Here is a 19,698-nt window from a genome sequence, read left to right as displayed (position 1 = left end):
TCCCAGCAGGAAGGCAGTGCACACTCCTGTCACCTTCTCAGCGTGTAATGACAGAGGAAGAGTAGGCAGATGAAGTGGCAGATGATATCATTGTCACACAGGAGGCTAGCGGGGAAGTTCAGTGCATCCCATTGCTTCAGCGCGGATGGGGTGAAAGGGAGGAGGAAGAGGAGGAAGTGGAGAGTGACCCTTCGGTGGAGGCAGCGAAGTCATGCCAAGTAACACTCTGGCACACATGGCTGACTTCATGTTGGGCTGCTTTTCCAGTGACAAACGCATTGTCAAAATCATGGAGAGCAACCAATAACAGATTTTTGCAATCCTCAACCCCTGGTATAAAAATAACATCTCGTCTTTCATTCTAGTAGAGGGGAGGGCCAATCACATTAATGATTGCTACAAGCAACTGGTGCAGAATATGATGGAAATGTTTCCATCAACTCTGTCTGGCAGCAGAGGGGAGAGTTCCTCCAAGAGTCTAACAACTGCCATCTGGTTCACACCCACCAGGGACACGTTAATGGCACCCCCTCACCAAACTACCGCCACTGAGGGGCCTAGTGTCACAAGGAGGGACAAATATAGGCGCATGTTGCGGGAGTACCTGGCCGACCACAGCCCTGTCCTCTCTGATCCCTCTGCTCCCTGCACTTATTGGGTGTCGAAGTTGGAATTGTGGCTGGAACTTGCGCTTTACGCCTTGGAGGTGCTTTCCTGCCCTGCCGCCAGCGTTCTATCAGAAAGGGTCTTCAGCGCAGCCGGTGGCATCATCACTGATAAGCACAGCCATTTGTCAACAGACACTGCTGACCGTCTGACTCTCATCAAAATTAACAGCCACTGGTTTGACCATCATTTGCATGTCCACCAGTGTCAAGCACCCCAACATGAAGTTCCATATGTGTGCTCCAGCTCTCCAGTTCCTCCTCCTCATCATCCTCCTCCACTATCTGTGTTGAAAAATTCTGCTCCTACTAGGCTCATTTTACCCAAAGGGCCTAACACTCTGCTGGTTAAAGGCTCAACTCACCCAAAGGGCCTAACACTCTGCTGGTTAAAGGCTCAACTCACCCAAAGGGCCAAAAACTCTGCTGGTGCAATGCTCAACTCACCCAAAGGGCCAAAAACTCTGCTGGTGCAAGGCTCAACTCACCCAAAGGGCCAAAAACTCTGCTGGTGGAAGGCTCAACTCACTTAAAGGGCATAAAACTGTGGTGGCAAAAGGCTCAACTCACCTCAAGGGCCTCAATCACTGCTGGTAGCTCAGCTTAAGGGCCTTTAACTTAATTTGGAAGGGCTCACGTCAAGGGCCAGAAAAGTAATTTTTGGAGGTCTCACCACATCACACACACATACACAATGATAGTTAAGGGTGGGGGCTGTTGGATTTCCCATTGCCTATGCCATCTGTGGTTGTCATGGGCAACGTGATTTAAAGGGGTGCATGTTAATGTTTCTTGAGCTTAAATTTTGTGTTTCTGTCCATACTAATGTAGAGAAAAGGTTTCCAAGTATTTTTCCTCTTTCCATAGAGGTTGTATTGAGTGTGGAAAGTGTCTACTTGATAGGCTGGGATAGTGGGGTAATACAGTGACTTGGGCATGTTAGATACTCCCAGACATGCTTCCCCTGCTGTCCCAGTTGCATTCCAGAGGTGTTGTCATCATTTGCTGAGGTGTCATTGTGGACTTGGTGACTCTCCTTAGTCAAATTTGGGTTTCCCCTGAAACAAGCATTTTTTCCCCATAGACTATAATGGGATTCGATATTTGGTCAAATAGTCGAATATTGAGGGTCTATTCAAAAGGAATATTGAATATTTCATTCCTCGCACATCTCTACTAACTATATTAGACGTCATATGTTACTGTTCTGTACCAAGGACCTGTCCGCTCTATGGACAGCTCTGTTTCAGTAAATAGTAACATTACCTATTGAGTAACGATTCTGGAGTATCTCTTCTTACAACTCTGTTTACTGATGTCCATTTGTTATTCCACCTGAAAATACCTACAGGCTTAAACCTCTAGTGTAATATTCCAATTCCAATAAAACGTTTGGAAATAAACTATATACGATATCTCTATTTATTCAGTTCTGAATTTTACTTTGATGTTCTGTTATATTCTGCTATATTTTGTGTAATCTGGAAAAATGATGTAATGTGATATTTGTATTGCAGAGGACATTAAGATTCTATTAACAGCCGGGGAACATTTGGATTAGAAACCTGGGGTTTTCACTATTACACTTCTTTCTGATTTTAGGTGCTTTACAATCTCATTTTCATTCCAATTTTCCTTTAGTCTCTTTTCCTACTTTTACCAGCATTAAAAATGTTCACCACATTACCGGTGTGTGTGTGTGTGTATATATATATATATATATATATATATATATATATATATTCTAGCTTTTACCCGCGACTTCGTCTGCGGTGATTTGAGAATTGGGCGGATACAGATGTGTGAAACTGTGAAAGTGCTGTAAAAAGTTTGGTGGGATAGCAAATGTGATATGTTATATTGTATATGTAGTAATACAGACAATTTGTTGTTATTTTCAGAGGATTTTTATTTTTTTACTTTTAGCTGGTACATACTGTACCTTTTTTATGCTCTCCGCTGCAAAACCTTTTTTTTTTAAACCAGACGCAGAGTCGGACATGTAGTACTCTGTGCCTGATTTAAAAAAAAAAAAAACGGTTTTGCGGCGGAGAGCATAAAACACTCACCGCCGTTCATAGCCGGACCTGGTCTGACAGGAAGATGGAAACCTAATATGGAGTGGCGAAGTGAACCCAGCGTCAGCCACGCTTAGGGGCGAACTGTGTGACAACAGAAGATGGAACCGCATGAACGGAGAGCAGACGGTGGTGTGAACTGAGTGTACGGGAGCTTTGACACGGAGTGAACATGTGTGTATTTGTGTAAAATACATGTGTAAAAATAAGACTCCTATTGACTTCAATGACATTTTACAGACATGCAAAAAATATCATTGAAGTGAATGGGAGTCTTATTTTGATACGTGTATTTTGGCAAAATACACGTGCGTTTACGCCGTGTGAAGGCGTTTTTTTTGCAAGGGTTTTTTTTGCAACCACAATATGGCGGGTCCAGATTAATGGTAGATATAGCATTCTGGGGAATGTGTATTGGTTAGATGAGGTTTTATTGAAATGATAGTCCAAAGTGTGAACGAAAATGGTGGTTTGTTACGTGTGAGTGTGACGTTGAGGGAGTAGGGCAAATATTTTATTAGTAGACGGGGCATTTTTTGGGCGGAATGGTAACTAATATGTACATTCATCACAGTAGTTTGGAGTTTTATATGTGTTGTTGGATGATTTTTTGCTTTTTTAACTGTTTTCTTTTTTTTAAAACTTTTTTCTTCGTTCCACTGAGGGGTGTGAACCTGCAGTTATTTGATTGCAAGCCTCCATAGACAGCAATCCAAGTGTATTGCCATCTATGAGAGTTTGTGTGCCTTACTATCTGCGCTGTCCATAGCCCAGCTGCCATAGTAGTATTGTAAACACAGGCGTGGGAGCATTGAGTATGGAACAGGTCGGCTCCTGTGAGGTCAGCAGGCAGGACCCGGTCTGCAACGTTAAAGGCAAGGAGAAGGGGCGTTTGAGGGGGAGGGGGGTCAAGTGTTAATGCCTGCAATCCCAGTCCATTTTGATTGCAGGCAGGAGCAATGGGCCTCTGTGTGTAGTGGAAAGCTATATGTAAATGTGAGTGAGTAGAGTGAGGGCTACAGTATGGAGTGTGCAGGCAGGTTGTGGCAGGAAATGCGAGGCAGTGTGTGTGAGTCTATAGCTGGGGCTAGGAGTCCTGCATTTGTGAGTCTCCTGCTAGGAAGCCATGTTGTTTAGTGGCACCAAAAGTAGCCTATGTTTCAATCCCCAGGGAAAACTATGTTTGTGGAAAATTGCACGCAAATCCGTCCAGGCGTTTTAGCGTGATTGAGGAACAAACAAACATGCAAATATCCAAACACACAAACCTTTCACATTTATAATATTAGTAGGATATATATATATATATATATATATATATATATATATGTACTTTTTTCCAACTATGTGTAGTGTGGGAGCAATAGACAGAGAAAGGCTAAGTTTCAGCCCTCAACCCATTTTTTCCTCAATTCTGCCATGGACTGAAAAGTTGAGTATCCAAGACAGATTGCTTGTTATGGATGTTCTATTTGTCTGGGTCATATTAAAGATAAACCCATAGCAACAAGAATGTCAAACAAGACACAGCTGTTTACAGAGGCAACTTGCAGGGAGGGCAAAAGAGAGACCTGCACCTATCAATTCACTTCTCAGACACTCTCCATAGCCAGATGCAAGTTTATAATGTGTTTATATAGGTATTTATACGTGGGGAAAAAGTCAGAATGTATTTGATAATAGTAGCCTAGCCAGTGGCGTAACTAGGAATGGTGGGGCCCCAAGGCCAACGTTTACCATGGGGCCCCTCCAGCCCCTTGAACAGGCCTGAAGCCTTCTGGAGCACAGGAGAGGTAAGTAACTGTTTTTTATTTTTCCTACCTCCCCCAGGCCTCTGATCATTATACTCAATCTGACCCTGAGTATAATGATAGTATGGAGTTTGCAGTCCCCAGCCTTAGTTACCAATCCTTGCTCCTGCTCACAGCCACCTCCGTAGAACGGGAAGCACAGGCGATCCTGAACAGGAGTCAGGATCAGTAAGTAAATAGGGACTGTTACCTGCTGGGGTTACTCTATCACGTAATAGCCTATTAAAAAAGCAAAAAAAAAACCCAAACACTTCCCCGTAATATCCCGGGCCCTGTGGAAGTGGCTACCGCTGCTACCTCTGGTAGTAGCCCCTGATCCTAGCATGTATGGCTCCACTCTTAACTCCAATAGGCTGTAGTGGAGAGGGCCATATGTAAGTATTGCTATCTTTGTATTAAAATGTATGGAGAATGCAGCAGTCATTAACTAGACCAAGATTTGCAGGCATTCATGGCTTATCCTGTTGAAATGCTCTAGATGTTTCAGATGGGAATATGCTTTCACATTAGTCTTCCATTATGTGATAATGTTTACTGACATCCATAATGTGTTCAGCTATGACAAGTATTTCTTTGTTATTGTGAATTTGCACAGTTTGCCAAGAAACAGTTTGGGAAGTTTTCAAGATATTTTGGGATCGACTTCCGGACCAAGCAGAATATCAGCACTGGATGCATTTGTGTGAAGAGGGCACAATGCCTGTATTTGAGATAGGCCAGACATTCAGTCAATCAGATGATCATCACAAGTTAGTCATAGAGGTAAATGATGGAAATCTCATCTTTATGTGTCAATTAGATTTTTTTTTTTCAATCCAGATCTAGTTAGTTACATTTTCAATGTATAAGTAACTTGATTGACTGGCATTGGTTAATGATCAGATGTCTATATTGCCAACCCTATAGTTCCTGAAAGATAAGCTTTTATTAGAAAAATCTGTGGGGTCACTAATAGAAACATATGCCATTTTCCCATTGAACAATGCAGGACACTTGATAAATGTATGACTACTGGTGGTTTGACTACTGAGACACCCATTGAACAAGAGAGTGACGTGCTGGAGCGCTGTACTCATCTATTTATATAAGTCCCATAAAAGTCAATGGACTTGTGGTCATGCTTGAGCACTACAAGTTTATTTACCTAGGGGACTTTCAAGCCTATGTTCTCATGTCATTTTTGAGTTTGGTCACCAGTTACTTTATTGTTATGGACAGACTTCACTGCTCTGCCTAACATTGAATAAAATATGAAAATCTATTCTCCAGGATGTAATTAGGAGAATAGTGCCCCTGTATACCGCCCTCTAGGGGCAGCCCCCTTAACATCATGCATGACTCGGTTAATAAGCCTACTGACATGATGCGGGGTTTATTGCCAAACTAGTATTTCTATTCCAAAAGGAACAGATTCCCATAGACATAGTGCAAGATCAAATTGAGAAGCATGTTGATATCAACGAAAAATGGATACGCGTCTCATAAAATTCACATAGAAAATTGTTATGGTCGAGTATTGAAATACTTACATCGTATATCATTCTTTACATTGACTATACTTATTCTCTTACAGAAACTTGCTTTGACTAAACATGCAGCAAGCAGGTATGTCACAATATATGTTATATATCCCATAAATATAATTCATTGACTTTTATTCATTAACTGGCAAATTGGTTAGCAATTCTTTCAATGCCTTTATTCATGCTGCCAATATACTGGTGCTGCCCACAGCAATGAGTCTGACTCAGGGACATCTGCGCCTGTACTCCGTCCTGCAGGTTTCCGTTTCCTGCACAAAACAGGGTCAGGAGACGGAAACCTACCGGCATGTTTCAAGCCCATTTATTTGAATGGGCTTGAAAAGTCTCCGGCTGTGTGCGCCGGTGAGCGTTTTATGCGCTCCATGGCGAAACTGTTTTTTTTAAACCACACACAGAGTCGGACAGTACTCTGTGTCCGATTTAAAAATAACACTCACCGGCGCTCATGGCCGGACTCGCATGACAGGTTTTCGTCTTCTGCATGCAGAAGACAGAAACCTGAAAACGGAGTTCAGGCGCTGGTTTGAACCCAGCGTTATGTGTCGTTTTCAAGTTGATATTTTTTTTGGACATATATGATAGTTTTATTAGTTATGTAACTGTTACTATTGTTGTACAACTTCTGTACCAAAGGTGCACAATAACTTATTTATAATCATCCTTGAACCCCCTATGGATGTTTTTTAATATCAGTCTCTACCTTACTAAGGCCATCAGTATGTTTTTTACTCCTCAAGCTTTATAAAACATAATGTAATCGCAACATTATTCATAATTTTTGATGCTTTTATTTTCTGCTCTAAGTTCTTGCAATGACTGGACATGTGGGTAAGTTACTGTGCCTTAATGTTTAACTAATACCTATATACAATGTTGGTAGCAATGCTTATTGATGGGAAAATTACTTATGTCTCTCAATAAGTACTAAGCTGATATTGATATATTGTGGACTGGAAACTACTAGGGTTGAGTCGATCTTGAGATATCAGGATTGATTTTAAAATCCGATTTCCGATAATTTTTCATTCCAACCTGATCCCGATCCCAATTCCGATTCTAATACAAATCAATGGGATTTTTTTTTTTCTAAGATCATTTTCAAAAGCTATAAAAAGTTACCAAAAAATACATACAAGTTCTTAGAATGCATAGAAAGAGAAAGGGAACACTTAAATGTCCATAAAACATTGGTTTTTAATCACTATGTGAGAACGACGAGGCCATCGCCATATAATAAGCCATGGCTGAAGTTCGTGAGTAGATAAATACTATCTACTCTTCTGTTTCCTCTCTGCTGTGCCGTATACTGGACTCTCTTACATCTCCATTATTGTACATTGACTTGTCTATCTACTCTTCTGCTTCGTCCCTGCTTTACCATATACTCGGCTCTACTACATCTCAGATGTAGCAAAGCTGAGTATACGGTAAAGCAGGGATGAAGCAGAAAAGTAGATAGACAAGTCAATGTACAGTAATATCTATCTACTCGGCTTCAGCCATGGCTTATTATATGGCAAGTGCCTCGTCGTCCTCACAACAGCGCACTGAAGAACAGGAACAGGCCTACGAGAACATGCTGGAGAGATATAAAGGTATTGGGCAGAGAGGGCACTGCTCTGGCTGGCGGTACAGCGCAGGGAGAAGGGCACTCACCTAAAATAGCCACAGCTGTCGAGTGTCAGTTACTGCAGAAAAGGCAGCTATAGCAGCAGCACAGAGTTGATTTACCGCAGCCTGCCACTCTTCTGCTTCATCCCTGCTTTACTGTATACTCAGCTCTGCTACATTTGAGATGTAGCAGAGCCGAGTATACAGTAAAGCAGGGACGAAGCAGAAGAGTAGATAGACAAGTCAATGTACAGTAATGGAGATGAAGCAGAGTCCAGTATACAGCATAGCAGGGAGGAAACAGAAGAGTAGGTAGATACTATCTACTCTACTGTTTCCTCCCTGCTATGCCGTATACTGGACTGTGCTAAACCTCCATTACTTTACATTGTAGTAGCAGTAGCTAACATTGTTAGTTTTTCCCACAATGATTGGCCAATAGCCAACCATTGTGGGAAATAACCTCCGACCTCGATCCTACTGGAAAAGATTGGGATCGGAATTCCGATTGTGATCGTGAAATTTACTAGATCACCGATTGGAATCCGAACTTTTCTGATCCCGGATTCTCAACCCTAGAAACTACCAAGTATGCTAAATACCCATGCTGGTTGCCTATATACATCATAGAAACATAACATGTAGTTAAGGATGCCTGACAGATCCCATTAAATATAATGGGATATGTTGGGTGTCTGTTCTTTTAAGCTGAAACTACCGGATGAAAAAGTTGAGACTTGCAGCACTTTTCCATCACTTTTTCAAAACACAACTCGATGTATTCTCCAAACTGAACGTAGCTTTACCCAACATCCTATGTAATGTAAATCAAGGGTGGTTATATAGAAACCCTCTATCTGCTTATACTAAGGGCCCATTTACACGTGCACAGAGGGGGTGGATTATGGTGCGTAGTCCACGTCATAATCCGCCCCCTCACAATGGTCGTCTATGTAGACTGCCAGGCTACTTTTTTCGGTGAGCAGCATGCTGCCACTCACGGAAAAAAGAAGCGGGCTGCCCTTTCTTCAGGCAGATTCCACGGCGAGCTGCGCCGTCCACCTGGCGGCAGCAAACTCTGGAGTTGGCCTATTCATTTGAGCCAACTCTGGGGCTGAAGCTGCAACCGCGACAGTCTTGGCAGGCGGGTTTTGACCCAAGAGTGACGCGGCTCCCCGCGACACTCTCGGTGCCAAAACCCGCTATACCGCCCCCTGTGTAAACTTAGCCTTAGGTCTGTGTTTTTATTTGAAAGAATGAAAAATGCCAGTGAGAGACACAATATGTCACTGCAATTGTATGGAAGCAAAAAAACACTAATAAAACTTAAAGGGGTTTTCCGGGCAATTTTTTTTTTTTTTTTTAAAGGTCTGTTAATGCTATTAATGGGTTAATAAGTACACCCATATACTTTTAGCAGTGTTTTTAGTGATTTCTGTGGGAGCTTCTGGTATCTTCTGCATTTGTTTGCAGGGTGTTAGTTTCCTGCTATGTACTTTCCTGGGTACCTTCCACACTACCTCCATGTCACTGCTCTCCCCTCCTATCTCACTCCGTTACATCCCCCTGTCTTTCTCCGTAGCTAAACTATTCTGCCCACTATTAGTGGTCGCCCCCCCCCCCCGTCTCCCTAGCTAAGATATATATTCCCCCCCTACTAAGACCCTTCCCCCAGATCCCCCTCCCCCCATTGCATCGTACTTACCTATCGTCCATTCTGGGATGCGGCTCCTCCTTTCTAAATCACTGTTACTGCGTACACACCAAAAGTACCTGTGAGGTGTGTGCAGTAGTGATGGGGTGCCTGCAGCAAGCACTTGAAGAGAGGAAGAGGGTAGGAGCCGTACTCAGACAGGAAGACACATAAATATTGATGAGGTTGGGGGGGTTGAGAATACTGTTGACGTTCTGTTTCGGAAGCGGTGAAACGGAATGTCACCAGACTGTCAGAAAAAGTCACTAGGGCATTCATATGATCCAGGGATATGGGTAATTGTACACATTTTTTAACACAAGTAAAGTAGAAGTTAGGCGAGGAGGGGGTTTAGTTTAGGGGTCAATAAGGGGCTATAAGCTGGCATCGATTTCAATGTAGACATATAGGTTTGATTTGATTTATGTGCCTTACCATAAATGAGGCAAAACCTCTGCTGATGCAGGGATTATCAGGGCTGGCATATAATATACCAGTCTTTATGAAATCCTAACCATAACTGTGTCTATGACTGTAACAATATTTAAAACCCCCTCCCCATGGAATCTTATTTGCCAAGTAGCATGACATTTCTAAGAAACATGTTCCTCACTCTGGGGCAGGTCCTTTGATACTCTCTTATGTGCTTCTCATGACTGTATTGGGATGATATGTATACCCTAGTGTCTGTAACTTTCTATCATTTAAACAAGTTGAATGAACAACACTAACCCATGTCAAATGGTGAATGGGTAAATTTATGCTACATACTGCCATATTACGAATCTATGCTTTATCAATCTATAGTAGGTCATACATAGTGTGCTATAGATCTAATCTATACCTATGCCTAACGCCACTTTTACACTGTCACTGTACTTCCAATGTTGTATCAGACGATAATACTATATAGCTACACTCAATGTCCCTATTAGTTGAGCTGTAGGGATTCCATGTGTCTCTCCCTAGTCACCTGATAAACGTGGCATTGCTGTGTGAATAAGTACTTAATTAGCAGGCTATAAACTATTTAGTTGCTCCTTAGCAGATGTAACATTTCCTCAATGTAGAATTTTTTTTACTGTTTTGCATAATAGTTGTATATGAGTTAGTATTTAGAATACTAAGTCTACCCCCCAAAACTTAGGGGGGTAGACTTATTTAGGCTAAGGCCTCACGTAGTGTCCTGCAGCAATAAAGCGCTGCGGGAAAAACCGTGGTAGCAACATATCGTGGTTTTTCCCACAGCACTTTTCACAGACTGCATCCCCTGCAGACTATCTGCTTCAATTATACCCTTGGGGAAACTGCCTGCATTTCCGTAGGTATAATTGACATGCTACAATTTCCAAAACCGCAATGGTTTTTAAAATTGTAGCGTGTATGCTTCACAAATTTGTCCACCAAGTGGGGCTGGGATTTGCTAGAACTGTAAAGCGACAATTTATCACCTCCACCAACTTCAAAATAATAGGTGCTTCTCTACTGATTCTGGCATAATTGAAGATTTTCCACCAGCATCCACCATTCTATTATTTTCAGCACTAAGCACAGATGGAGTGGACAGCACTAGTTGACTGTAGAGAGTCATATTAGCGTATTAGTTGTGAAACTAGTCGTCCTCTTTAACTATTATATTTGTGTCAGCATTATTATTGCTATTATTAGTTGCCGTTCTAGATTAGACAAATTAAATAAATAATCAGAACTTTAATAAAAGCGCCTTTCCAAGCATTCCTAGGATCCCACGACAATTGAGGAAACACATTGTCAACTGATCAAATCTTTATGTAATATGAAAAATGCTATATTGTCAGCAGATGGATCTGAGAGTGACCTATTAATCTGTCCATATTATGCATGTCCATGTGTATGCATGTTTGCATGTAATACTGTAGTTGTTTTTTAAATTAGTGTTCAGCCAACAGTTACTGAGAGTGTGTAGACAATACTGCCAGTTACACTAGTTTTAGGAGATCTAAGCATGTTTAAGGATGGATAAGACATAGACTTCTTACAAATTGTTAGCCAAGAATTCCAAATTTGTTGCTGCCTCCTCAAGTTTAGTTCTTTTTATCTTACTTTGACTACCATTCAGAAAAGACATTGCTTTGTGGCTTCATCTGTGCAGGTAAGAAGAAGCTATAGCTCTTAGCATATATTACATAGCTCTTACATATAAGTCATTTTCCAGTAAACTCCTAGTTTGCTAGCCTGACTAATAGGAAACAATACTTTGTAACAATTTTACATTCTTGTAAAGGCTGCTGTATCAATATAGAACTGAAGATGAGTGGAATTACATATATCCATTGGACCATAAAGAACAGAAAATGTGACTGTAAGGCTAGGGCTACATGGCAATGTTTCATGAGCAGTTCTTGGTCATTCCAAAGTCGTGTATAAAAGATGAAACTTTCTTATGTACACATCTCCTATTACAATGTATGAACCTGACCAAAGTTGCATTGTCCTGATTTTAGTGTGACTGAATGTCACCAGTGCAAATTCTATAACTTAATGCAGATGTATAAATAATTCTGTTGCTTAGCCCTAGACTTACAGTTTACAGTGTTGCAAAGTATTACTTCATATAGCATTTTCTTATATGTAGAAAGAATAGAAGGAGGAGGCTACTTAGCATATGAATAAAAACGGGTTCATTCAAAAACTACTGAGGCGATTTACATACAAAAGGTATGTGTGGAATAGCCTTTCTAAAGGCTGTGTGAGTATATGTTTAGTTAAAGATGACTTTTCCCAATGATAGAGCCCCATTAAATAGAGGGGATAGGGAATATGGGAAAAAAAGTTATCTATATGTCTTGTCCAGCTTTGGAAACTAAGAAAGAGGCAAATTGTTTTGACTAACACACTTGTTTCTTAGACTGAATAAGAGGATAAATCCTTTATGACAGGCTAGGTTCACATCTGCGTTTGGGTTTCCGTTTCGGGGGTCCACTATTCCTGCACACTAAACCTATTCCGCATAAAAAAAAGTGGTTGCCTTAGGAAACCCGTTGACACCATAGACTATAATGGGGTCCGTGTGGTTTTCATGCAAAAAATGCAGAGAGAAAAGTGCTGCTTGCAGTGCTTTTCTATCCACATTTTTCATGCGGAGAGAGGAACGGAATCCCCGGACGCAGATGTGAACCAAGCCTAAAATGTCTCCTATGAGAAGCTTTGACAGGGCTGTATGAAAGGGCTGAGGACAAAATAAAAAAGAGTCCTTTGCTGATAAATGATAATTCCTGTGTTCACTGCGCCCTATGTTTAAACATATTACAACAATGGGAATTTGTTGCTTTACTTTTCTGATCATAAAAAATTGTCATTTTTTTTTTTTAAGGGATAAATTATTTACCTTTCTTTTAATTTCTGTGGATCCCATCCATGGATATTTCTCATGCCATTGTGCAAAATATCTCTGGCTCCTACCATCTTTGGCTCACTATTGCTGTTACTGAATATTGTCATGGGATTGCTGCTACCAAATTATATGCAGATGATATTTTATGAATTACAGATATGTATTTGTGCATATAAAAAGTATTGTTTACCTTTCTCTTCAAAGAGGATCTTCATACAAATAGCCTATTGAAGACACAGTAACCTTTCATTTTTGTGAATTTGTTTTTTTTCCTCGACTTTCAAAATCCATATTTTAAAATTTTTTCGTGTGAGCTTATTTTTGTGATACAAATTGTACTTCATAATGGCATCATTTAGTATTTTGTACAATTTACTGGTAAGCCTGAGAAAAATCAGAATGGGGTGGAATTGGAAAAAGCGCAGTTGTGTAAGAGGACATTCACACTTGCACCCCTGTCCGCCCTTTGGGTTTCCGTCCTAATCCTCGCAGAAACTGCATAGGGGACTGCTTGCCGACGGACAGTTTTAAAACCAATTAGTTGGAATGGCTTTTTAAAGCACACCGCCATGACCGCATGCAACCTCTCTGAGGTGAAACTGTTTTTCTTGCATGAACACAGTCCTTTGCAAAGGTGAAGTTAAAAAAACCAAAACAACGATGATTCAGCCATTTTGATTTTTTTCCCGCTATGGTGTTCACCCAATGCAATAAAGGTTTTTATATTTAACTGATTGGGCATATTTGGATATAGAAATGCCTAATGTGTTTTTTTTAATTTACTTTTATACAGGCTGGCCTTAATAGTTATAGCATTGGCAGGCCCATTCAGAAGGCCTGAGGCTACCATGGTAATAGGATGGCTCTAATGATCTCTCTGGCGGAGAGCCATTACTTGTTACTGGACTTAAAATTGAAAGTGAAAGTAACCATTCAGATACTCTGGTCAATGTCCGATCATAGGGTCTGCCAGGTCCACTGTTGTGCAAAACAGCTGAGACTTGGTGGCTACAGCACCTGCGCATCTTCTGAGTGGGTGCCATGTTTATGTTTACAGCCCCGAAATCTGCTTTAATAGTATTTACTGACTATGGTAATGGTATTCTGTTTGTGATATAGTTGATACTTTTGCAAAACAACAGGAAGTGTATCTAAATGCTTGTAACCTGTGAAAGTTAAAGGAAAATTCAATTCTTGTTGTCATTTTTCTTAAAACAAATACATGACAGAAAAATGCCAATAATTGCATTATTATACATGCCGCGTTTTCGCCATGGGTAAGCTGTGGCATTTACGCCAAGTGGGGCCCCGGCGTAAATGCCACAGCAGTGGTTTTTTTTTGTCAAATTCTTCTTTAACACTGAAATTTATATGGAGCCAATTTATTTAGCAGAAATGTTTTTTTTTAAAAAATAAATAAAAATAAATCAATTCTGCCAACATATAAAATTGTATTAAATACCTGAACATCATATATATATATATATATATATATATATATATATATATATATATATCATATGATGTGCCGACTGGATTCTGTTATTGATATTGTAATATCTTTTTTAATGCTTTACAGTTCCGATGTAACATCAGCTCCTGAAACTGTGGATGCTACAACTACCCGAGGTACTTACTGATCTACTCTGGGTATATATCATATTTGTAAATTTGGTACAACCCCATTTACATGAACATATACAGTCCTATGAAAAAGTTTGGGCACCCCTATTAATTTTAATCATTTTTAGTTCTAAATATTTTGGTGTTTGCAGCAGCCCTTTTAGTTTGATATATCTAATAACTGATAGACACAGTAATATTTCATGATTGAAATGAGGTTTATTGTACTAACAGAAAATGTGCAATATGCATTAAACCAAAATTTGACCGGTGCCAAAGTATGGGCACCTCATCAGAAAAGTGACATTAATATTTAGTAGATCCTCCTTTTGCAAAGATAACGGCCTCTAGTCGCTTCCTGTAGCTTTCAATCAGTTCCTGGATCCTGGATGAAGGTATTTTGGACCATTCCTCTTTACAAAATAATTCAAGTTCAGTTAAGTTTGATGGTCGCCAAGCATGGGCAGACTGCTCTCAAATGATTTGAAAACAAAGATTGTTCAACATAGTTGTTCATGGGAAGGATACAAAAAGTTGTCTCAGAGATTTAACCTGTCAGTTTCCACTGTGAGGAACATAGTAAGGAAATGGAAGACCACAGGGACAGTTCTTGTTAAGCCCAGAAGTGGCAGGCCAAGAAAAATATCAGAAAGGCAGAGAAGAAGAATGGTGAGAACAGTCAAGGACAATCCACAGACCAACTCCAAAGAGCTGCAGCATCATGTTGCTGCAGATGGTGTCACTGTGCATCGGTCAACAATACAGCACACTTTGCACAAGGAGAAGCTGTATGGGAGAGTGATGAGAAAGAAGCCATTTCTGCAAGCACGCCACAAACAGAGTCGCCTGAGGTATGCAAAAGCACATTTAGACAAGCCAGCTTCATTTTGGAAGAAGGTCCTGTGGACTGATGAAACAAAGATTTGAGTTGTTTGGTCATACAAAAAGGCATTATGCATGGCGTCCAAAAAAAACAGCATTCCAAGAAAAACACTTGCTACCCACTGTAAAATTTGGTGGAGGTTCCATCATGCTTTGGGGCTGTGTGGCCAATGCCGGCACCGGGAATCTTGTTAAAGTTGAGGGTCGCATGGATTCCACTCAGTATCAGCAGATTCTTGAGAATAATGTTCAAGAATCAGTGACGAAGTTGAAGTTACACCGGGGATGGATATTTCAGCAAGACAATGATCCAAAACACCGCTCCAAATCGACTCAGGCATTCGTGCAGAGGAACAATTACAATGTCCTGGAATGGCCATCCCAGTTCCCAGATCTGAATATCATTGAACATCTGTGGGATGATTTGAAGCGGGCTGTCCATGCTCGGCGACCATCAAACTTAACTGAACTTGAATTGTTTTGTAAAGAGGAATGGTCCAAATTCCCTTCATCCAGGATCCAGGAACTGAATAAAAGCTACAGGAAGCGACTAGAGGCTGTTATCTTTGCAAAAGGAGGATCTACTAAATATTAATGTCACTTTTCTGTTGAGGTGCCCATACTTTTGCACCGGTCAAATTTTGGTTTAATGCATATTGCACATTTTCTGTTAGTACAATAAACCTCATTTCAATCCTGAAATATTACTGTGTCCATTAGTTATTAGATATATCAAACTGAAATGGCTTCTGCAAACACCAAAATATTTAGAACTAAAAATGATTAAGATTAATAGGGGTGCCCAAGCTTTTTCATAGGACTGTATATGGTAGAACATGTTGTAATCTTGCAAGATCATGGTTATAGTATTTTTTCTTATAAACGTCTAAACATAAAAAAAAGTTTTCGCCTGTTTTGCCTTCTTTTAGATGCAGCAGCCAATGTACCTCCACCACATGAAGTGCCTATTGAGAACTATTCACCTACTACCGTTGTGGCTGAAACACAAACTGAGGAAGATGTAAGTAACGTACCGTGTATAGTTTCATGTAATAAATTCCTTTATTCTAGAACAGCGGTTCTCAAACTATGATACGCAGACACCACGCATTCTCCATGTGGGGGCCATTATGTTACACTTGGGGGCACTGTGGTGACCATTATGTTTCAGGAGGAGGTACTATAGGAGCCATCATTAGAAGAAGGCTAAAGAAGGCGAGAAAAAGAAAACGTTTTACCCTACCTGGATATCACGTGTGATGAACAAAAACATGCATATTCTAAAAGCAATCATTTGGAGTGTGATATTCTTCTTCTAATATATGTTAAGACTTGGACCCTATCTATCTATACACCCACAGTGAAGTGCAACCTACACTCTTCGCTATGGGAGCCATCATGTTACATGTATGTGCACTGTATCAACCATTATGTTTTATGTGAGGGCACTGTGGGGGCTATTATATTGCACGTAGGAGCACTGTGAGGATCATTATATTATATGTGGTGGCCATTATGTTACACGTGTTGACACTGTGGGTGCCAACTATTCTAAGTCATTTTAAGAGATCTATACGGGGTACTCAGTTGGGACTTTTTCTTACTAGGGGGTACTTCGCTTGAAAAGATTTAAAAATACAGTTCTCGAAGACAATCTAAAATCACTTCATGTGGCCGCCTTATGACTGACATGTTATGCTACATATTACCTGTGACTACCTCAATGTGTGACTGCCCGTGGCTTACACTGACCATAAAAGCTGACCACTAGGTGTGGGAGACACTGGCACACAGCGATCAACTCTTCTCTGCTGATCTTGCACGTTTTTCCTTATGGAAAGGTCTTTAGGAGGAACTTTGAGTATATGTGTTTTCCATATAGAATGTTGACATGACATTTTCTTTTTTAATAGATTGGTACTATTGAGTAAACTTACTATGTTTGTAGCAAACGTTAACCTAAATCTAATAATTTGCTGAAGAATTATATCTTATCACATTGAAAGGTATTGAAATAGCCATGTAGAAGTTTCCTGCAACTGTTTTTTTTATACTCATGAAGAGTTAACATAAAATTTTCTACATTTATATACCATAGTTTACAACTAGTCATGTATATGAATGCTCTTCGGCTGAGGCCTATACTACTTCAGTATAAAATAAGGTATTTGATGAATAACGCAGATTTCCATCTTTCATTAGACCATCTTCATCAGGATTTTCTTTTTATCTTCCATTTTAAGAACAGAAAAATGGTTTCCCTATAGGTATAATGGAAGCAGAAAGTCCATAGAGGAAACTTCTGTGGACTTTCTGTGAAAGTGCTGTGGGAAAAACAAAGATGCATTGCCGCTGTGATTTTTCCTGCAGCACTTTTTTTGCGGCAGCCCCACTATATGGGGCCTTAGTCTAAGTGAGTTATTAAATGTATAGTGGCCATTAAAATGATTAAACCATTAATATCATTTTTCTAGATGGACAATGAAATCTTTAAAGTGACAGAGAATCCAAGCAAACCAGTGGATAAAATGGTTGAATTTAGTATCTTTATTCAAAATGAGCCATACACCAAGGAGCTCGCTGACAAGTCCAGTGATGAATATAAAAGGTTTACTGGAACGTTCATTGCAGAGGTAAGATTTGTGAGAACAGTTTCTAGGGTACTGTAGTCTTGTTGTCGATTCTGACCAGCTAACTGAATCATTGATATAATAATTCTGCCTTCTTAAGGGGTCTGTGACTGTACGCGCCGCAACTCTTATTACCATTTAGTGACTACCCTGTGCTTATAGTACAGGAAAATTACGTATGTGCTATTGGCATATGAAAGGTAACATAATAAATTTGCTTTGCTTCATTTTTCAGATTGAACCTGTATTCAAGGCTTTGCCTGGATATAAAAAAATCATAGTGCAAAAAATCAGGTATTGTAACAAAATGAGGTATAGTCTTTAACTGGTTTACTGAAATGCCCCAAAATGTCTAATGTCCATTATTCTTTATTTTCAGTCCTTCCATACAGGATGACAGGTACAGTGAGCATAGATCATTAAGTTGTCGATATATTGTGCATCTTTTATAGTGTGCAGTGTATTTTCTCATGATAATGTAGTTTGAAGTTGTAAAACACATATAATTCCATAGAAAAAAATAGCTCTATGGCTAAATTCCCTGAGACTCTGGGAAAGATTTCCTTAGATCTACAGTAGGTCTGATGATGATGAATTTTTGCACCTGTGTGTCCATCACATGACCATGGACTGTATATCACATGACCATGGACAGTACATCACATGACTGTGGACTGATAATTACTGTTACTAATCCATTCACTCAGAGTAAACGCACGCTCATTTTGGCAAAATACACATGTAAAGAATACACGTGTAAAAATAAGACTCCCATTGACTTCAATTACATTTTTTTTACACGTGTAAAAAAAAGTAAAAAAACACGCCGCGTTTTTTGGCGCATTTTTTTACACTTGTAAAAAATATCATTGAAGTCAATGGGAGTCTTATTTTTACACGTGTATTTTGCCAAAATGAGCGCGCATTTACTCCGTGTGAATGGACCCTTAGACTGGACAGTCTAAAAATGCACAAATGTCTCATAGTGACTGATGTTGGTTGATACATTTAGTGAATTTTTTCCCTTTAAGCGTTCGCTCTTGCTAGATAAGTGAAAAAATGGATTCTTAAACATATAATAAATTAGGGGCGCAACACATAGGAGAATTTATTGTCTCAAATTAAACTATAAATCTGTTGGATTTAGCATGGCATTTGTCTATTTTATTATATTTGTGTGGTAACATTATTTAATTTTCTTTGTACTACAGAGTTGTTTTACAAGTACAGTATGCAGTTATTTTTGAAGGAAATGCAGATGCCATTAACAGCGCAACCTTGGACCTCATGAATCTCTATTCCAATAAAATTGAAGACACTTCATTGAATTATATTGAAGATAATCCCACAGCTGTTTATACGGTCAGCAGCTTCCGAAATTACATAGTAGATGCTCTGAACAAACAGATATTATTAGACCACACATTGGATATAGATGCGGACTCTCTACAACTTGTGAATGGTAAGTACTTACCCGGGTAATATAGTTAGAAAGGTCGGGATCACCTGAATGTAACACCTTTTGCTCTACAGGGTCAGGCGAGATTTCAGCATAGCTCAGTGGCCCTGTCAGTCAAAGACGGAAAATGGAAAGGAAACCCACTCCAGACAACTCAATTGCATGTTGTGAAAAAAATCTCAGCAAAAGATGCAAGAGTTTTCGTGGAGATAAAGGCGTTACATTCAGGGGAGAGCTGGGCGCTCCTCCAATGCATTTGCAGTCTGATCTGCATATCCACAAAAAAATGATTATCTCTGTATTGTTTTATCGGTTTATGGTCATAAAGT

At 39.9% G+C, this 19,698-nt stretch overlaps 1 protein-coding gene across 4 annotated transcripts in view; it reads left to right on the top strand.

The window, feature by feature from the left end:
• Positions 1-19,698, top strand: part of IMPG2 (interphotoreceptor matrix proteoglycan 2) — a 65,662-nt gene that overhangs the window by 32,566 nt on the left and 13,398 nt on the right. Inside the window, exons 4-13 of one of the 4 annotated variants that reach the window (XM_075265032.1) lie at positions 5,150-5,316; positions 6,128-6,159; positions 6,903-6,926; positions 11,501-11,533; positions 14,355-14,404; positions 16,210-16,301; positions 17,755-17,913; positions 18,146-18,204; positions 18,290-18,310; positions 19,122-19,372. In XM_075265032.1, the coding sequence (XP_075121133.1) occupies positions 5,150-5,316; positions 6,128-6,159; positions 6,903-6,926; positions 11,501-11,533; positions 14,355-14,404; positions 16,210-16,301; positions 17,755-17,913; positions 18,146-18,204; positions 18,290-18,310; positions 19,122-19,372 (888 nt within the window). Of the gene's footprint in view, positions 1-5,149; positions 5,317-6,127; positions 6,160-6,902; positions 6,927-11,500; positions 11,534-14,354; positions 14,405-16,209; positions 16,311-17,754; positions 17,914-18,145; positions 18,205-18,289; positions 18,311-19,121; positions 19,373-19,698 lie in introns of all 4 variants that reach the window. The other 3 variants (XM_075265029.1, XM_075265033.1, XM_075265034.1) reach the window with 3 other exon arrangements.

The sequence above is a fragment of the Leptodactylus fuscus genome, chromosome 2, assembly GCF_031893055.1.
Source record: "Leptodactylus fuscus isolate aLepFus1 chromosome 2, aLepFus1.hap2, whole genome shotgun sequence".
NCBI classification, from domain to species: Eukaryota; Metazoa; Chordata; class Amphibia; order Anura; family Leptodactylidae; genus Leptodactylus; species Leptodactylus fuscus.
This window is presented reverse-complemented; position numbering and strand designations above follow the sequence as displayed.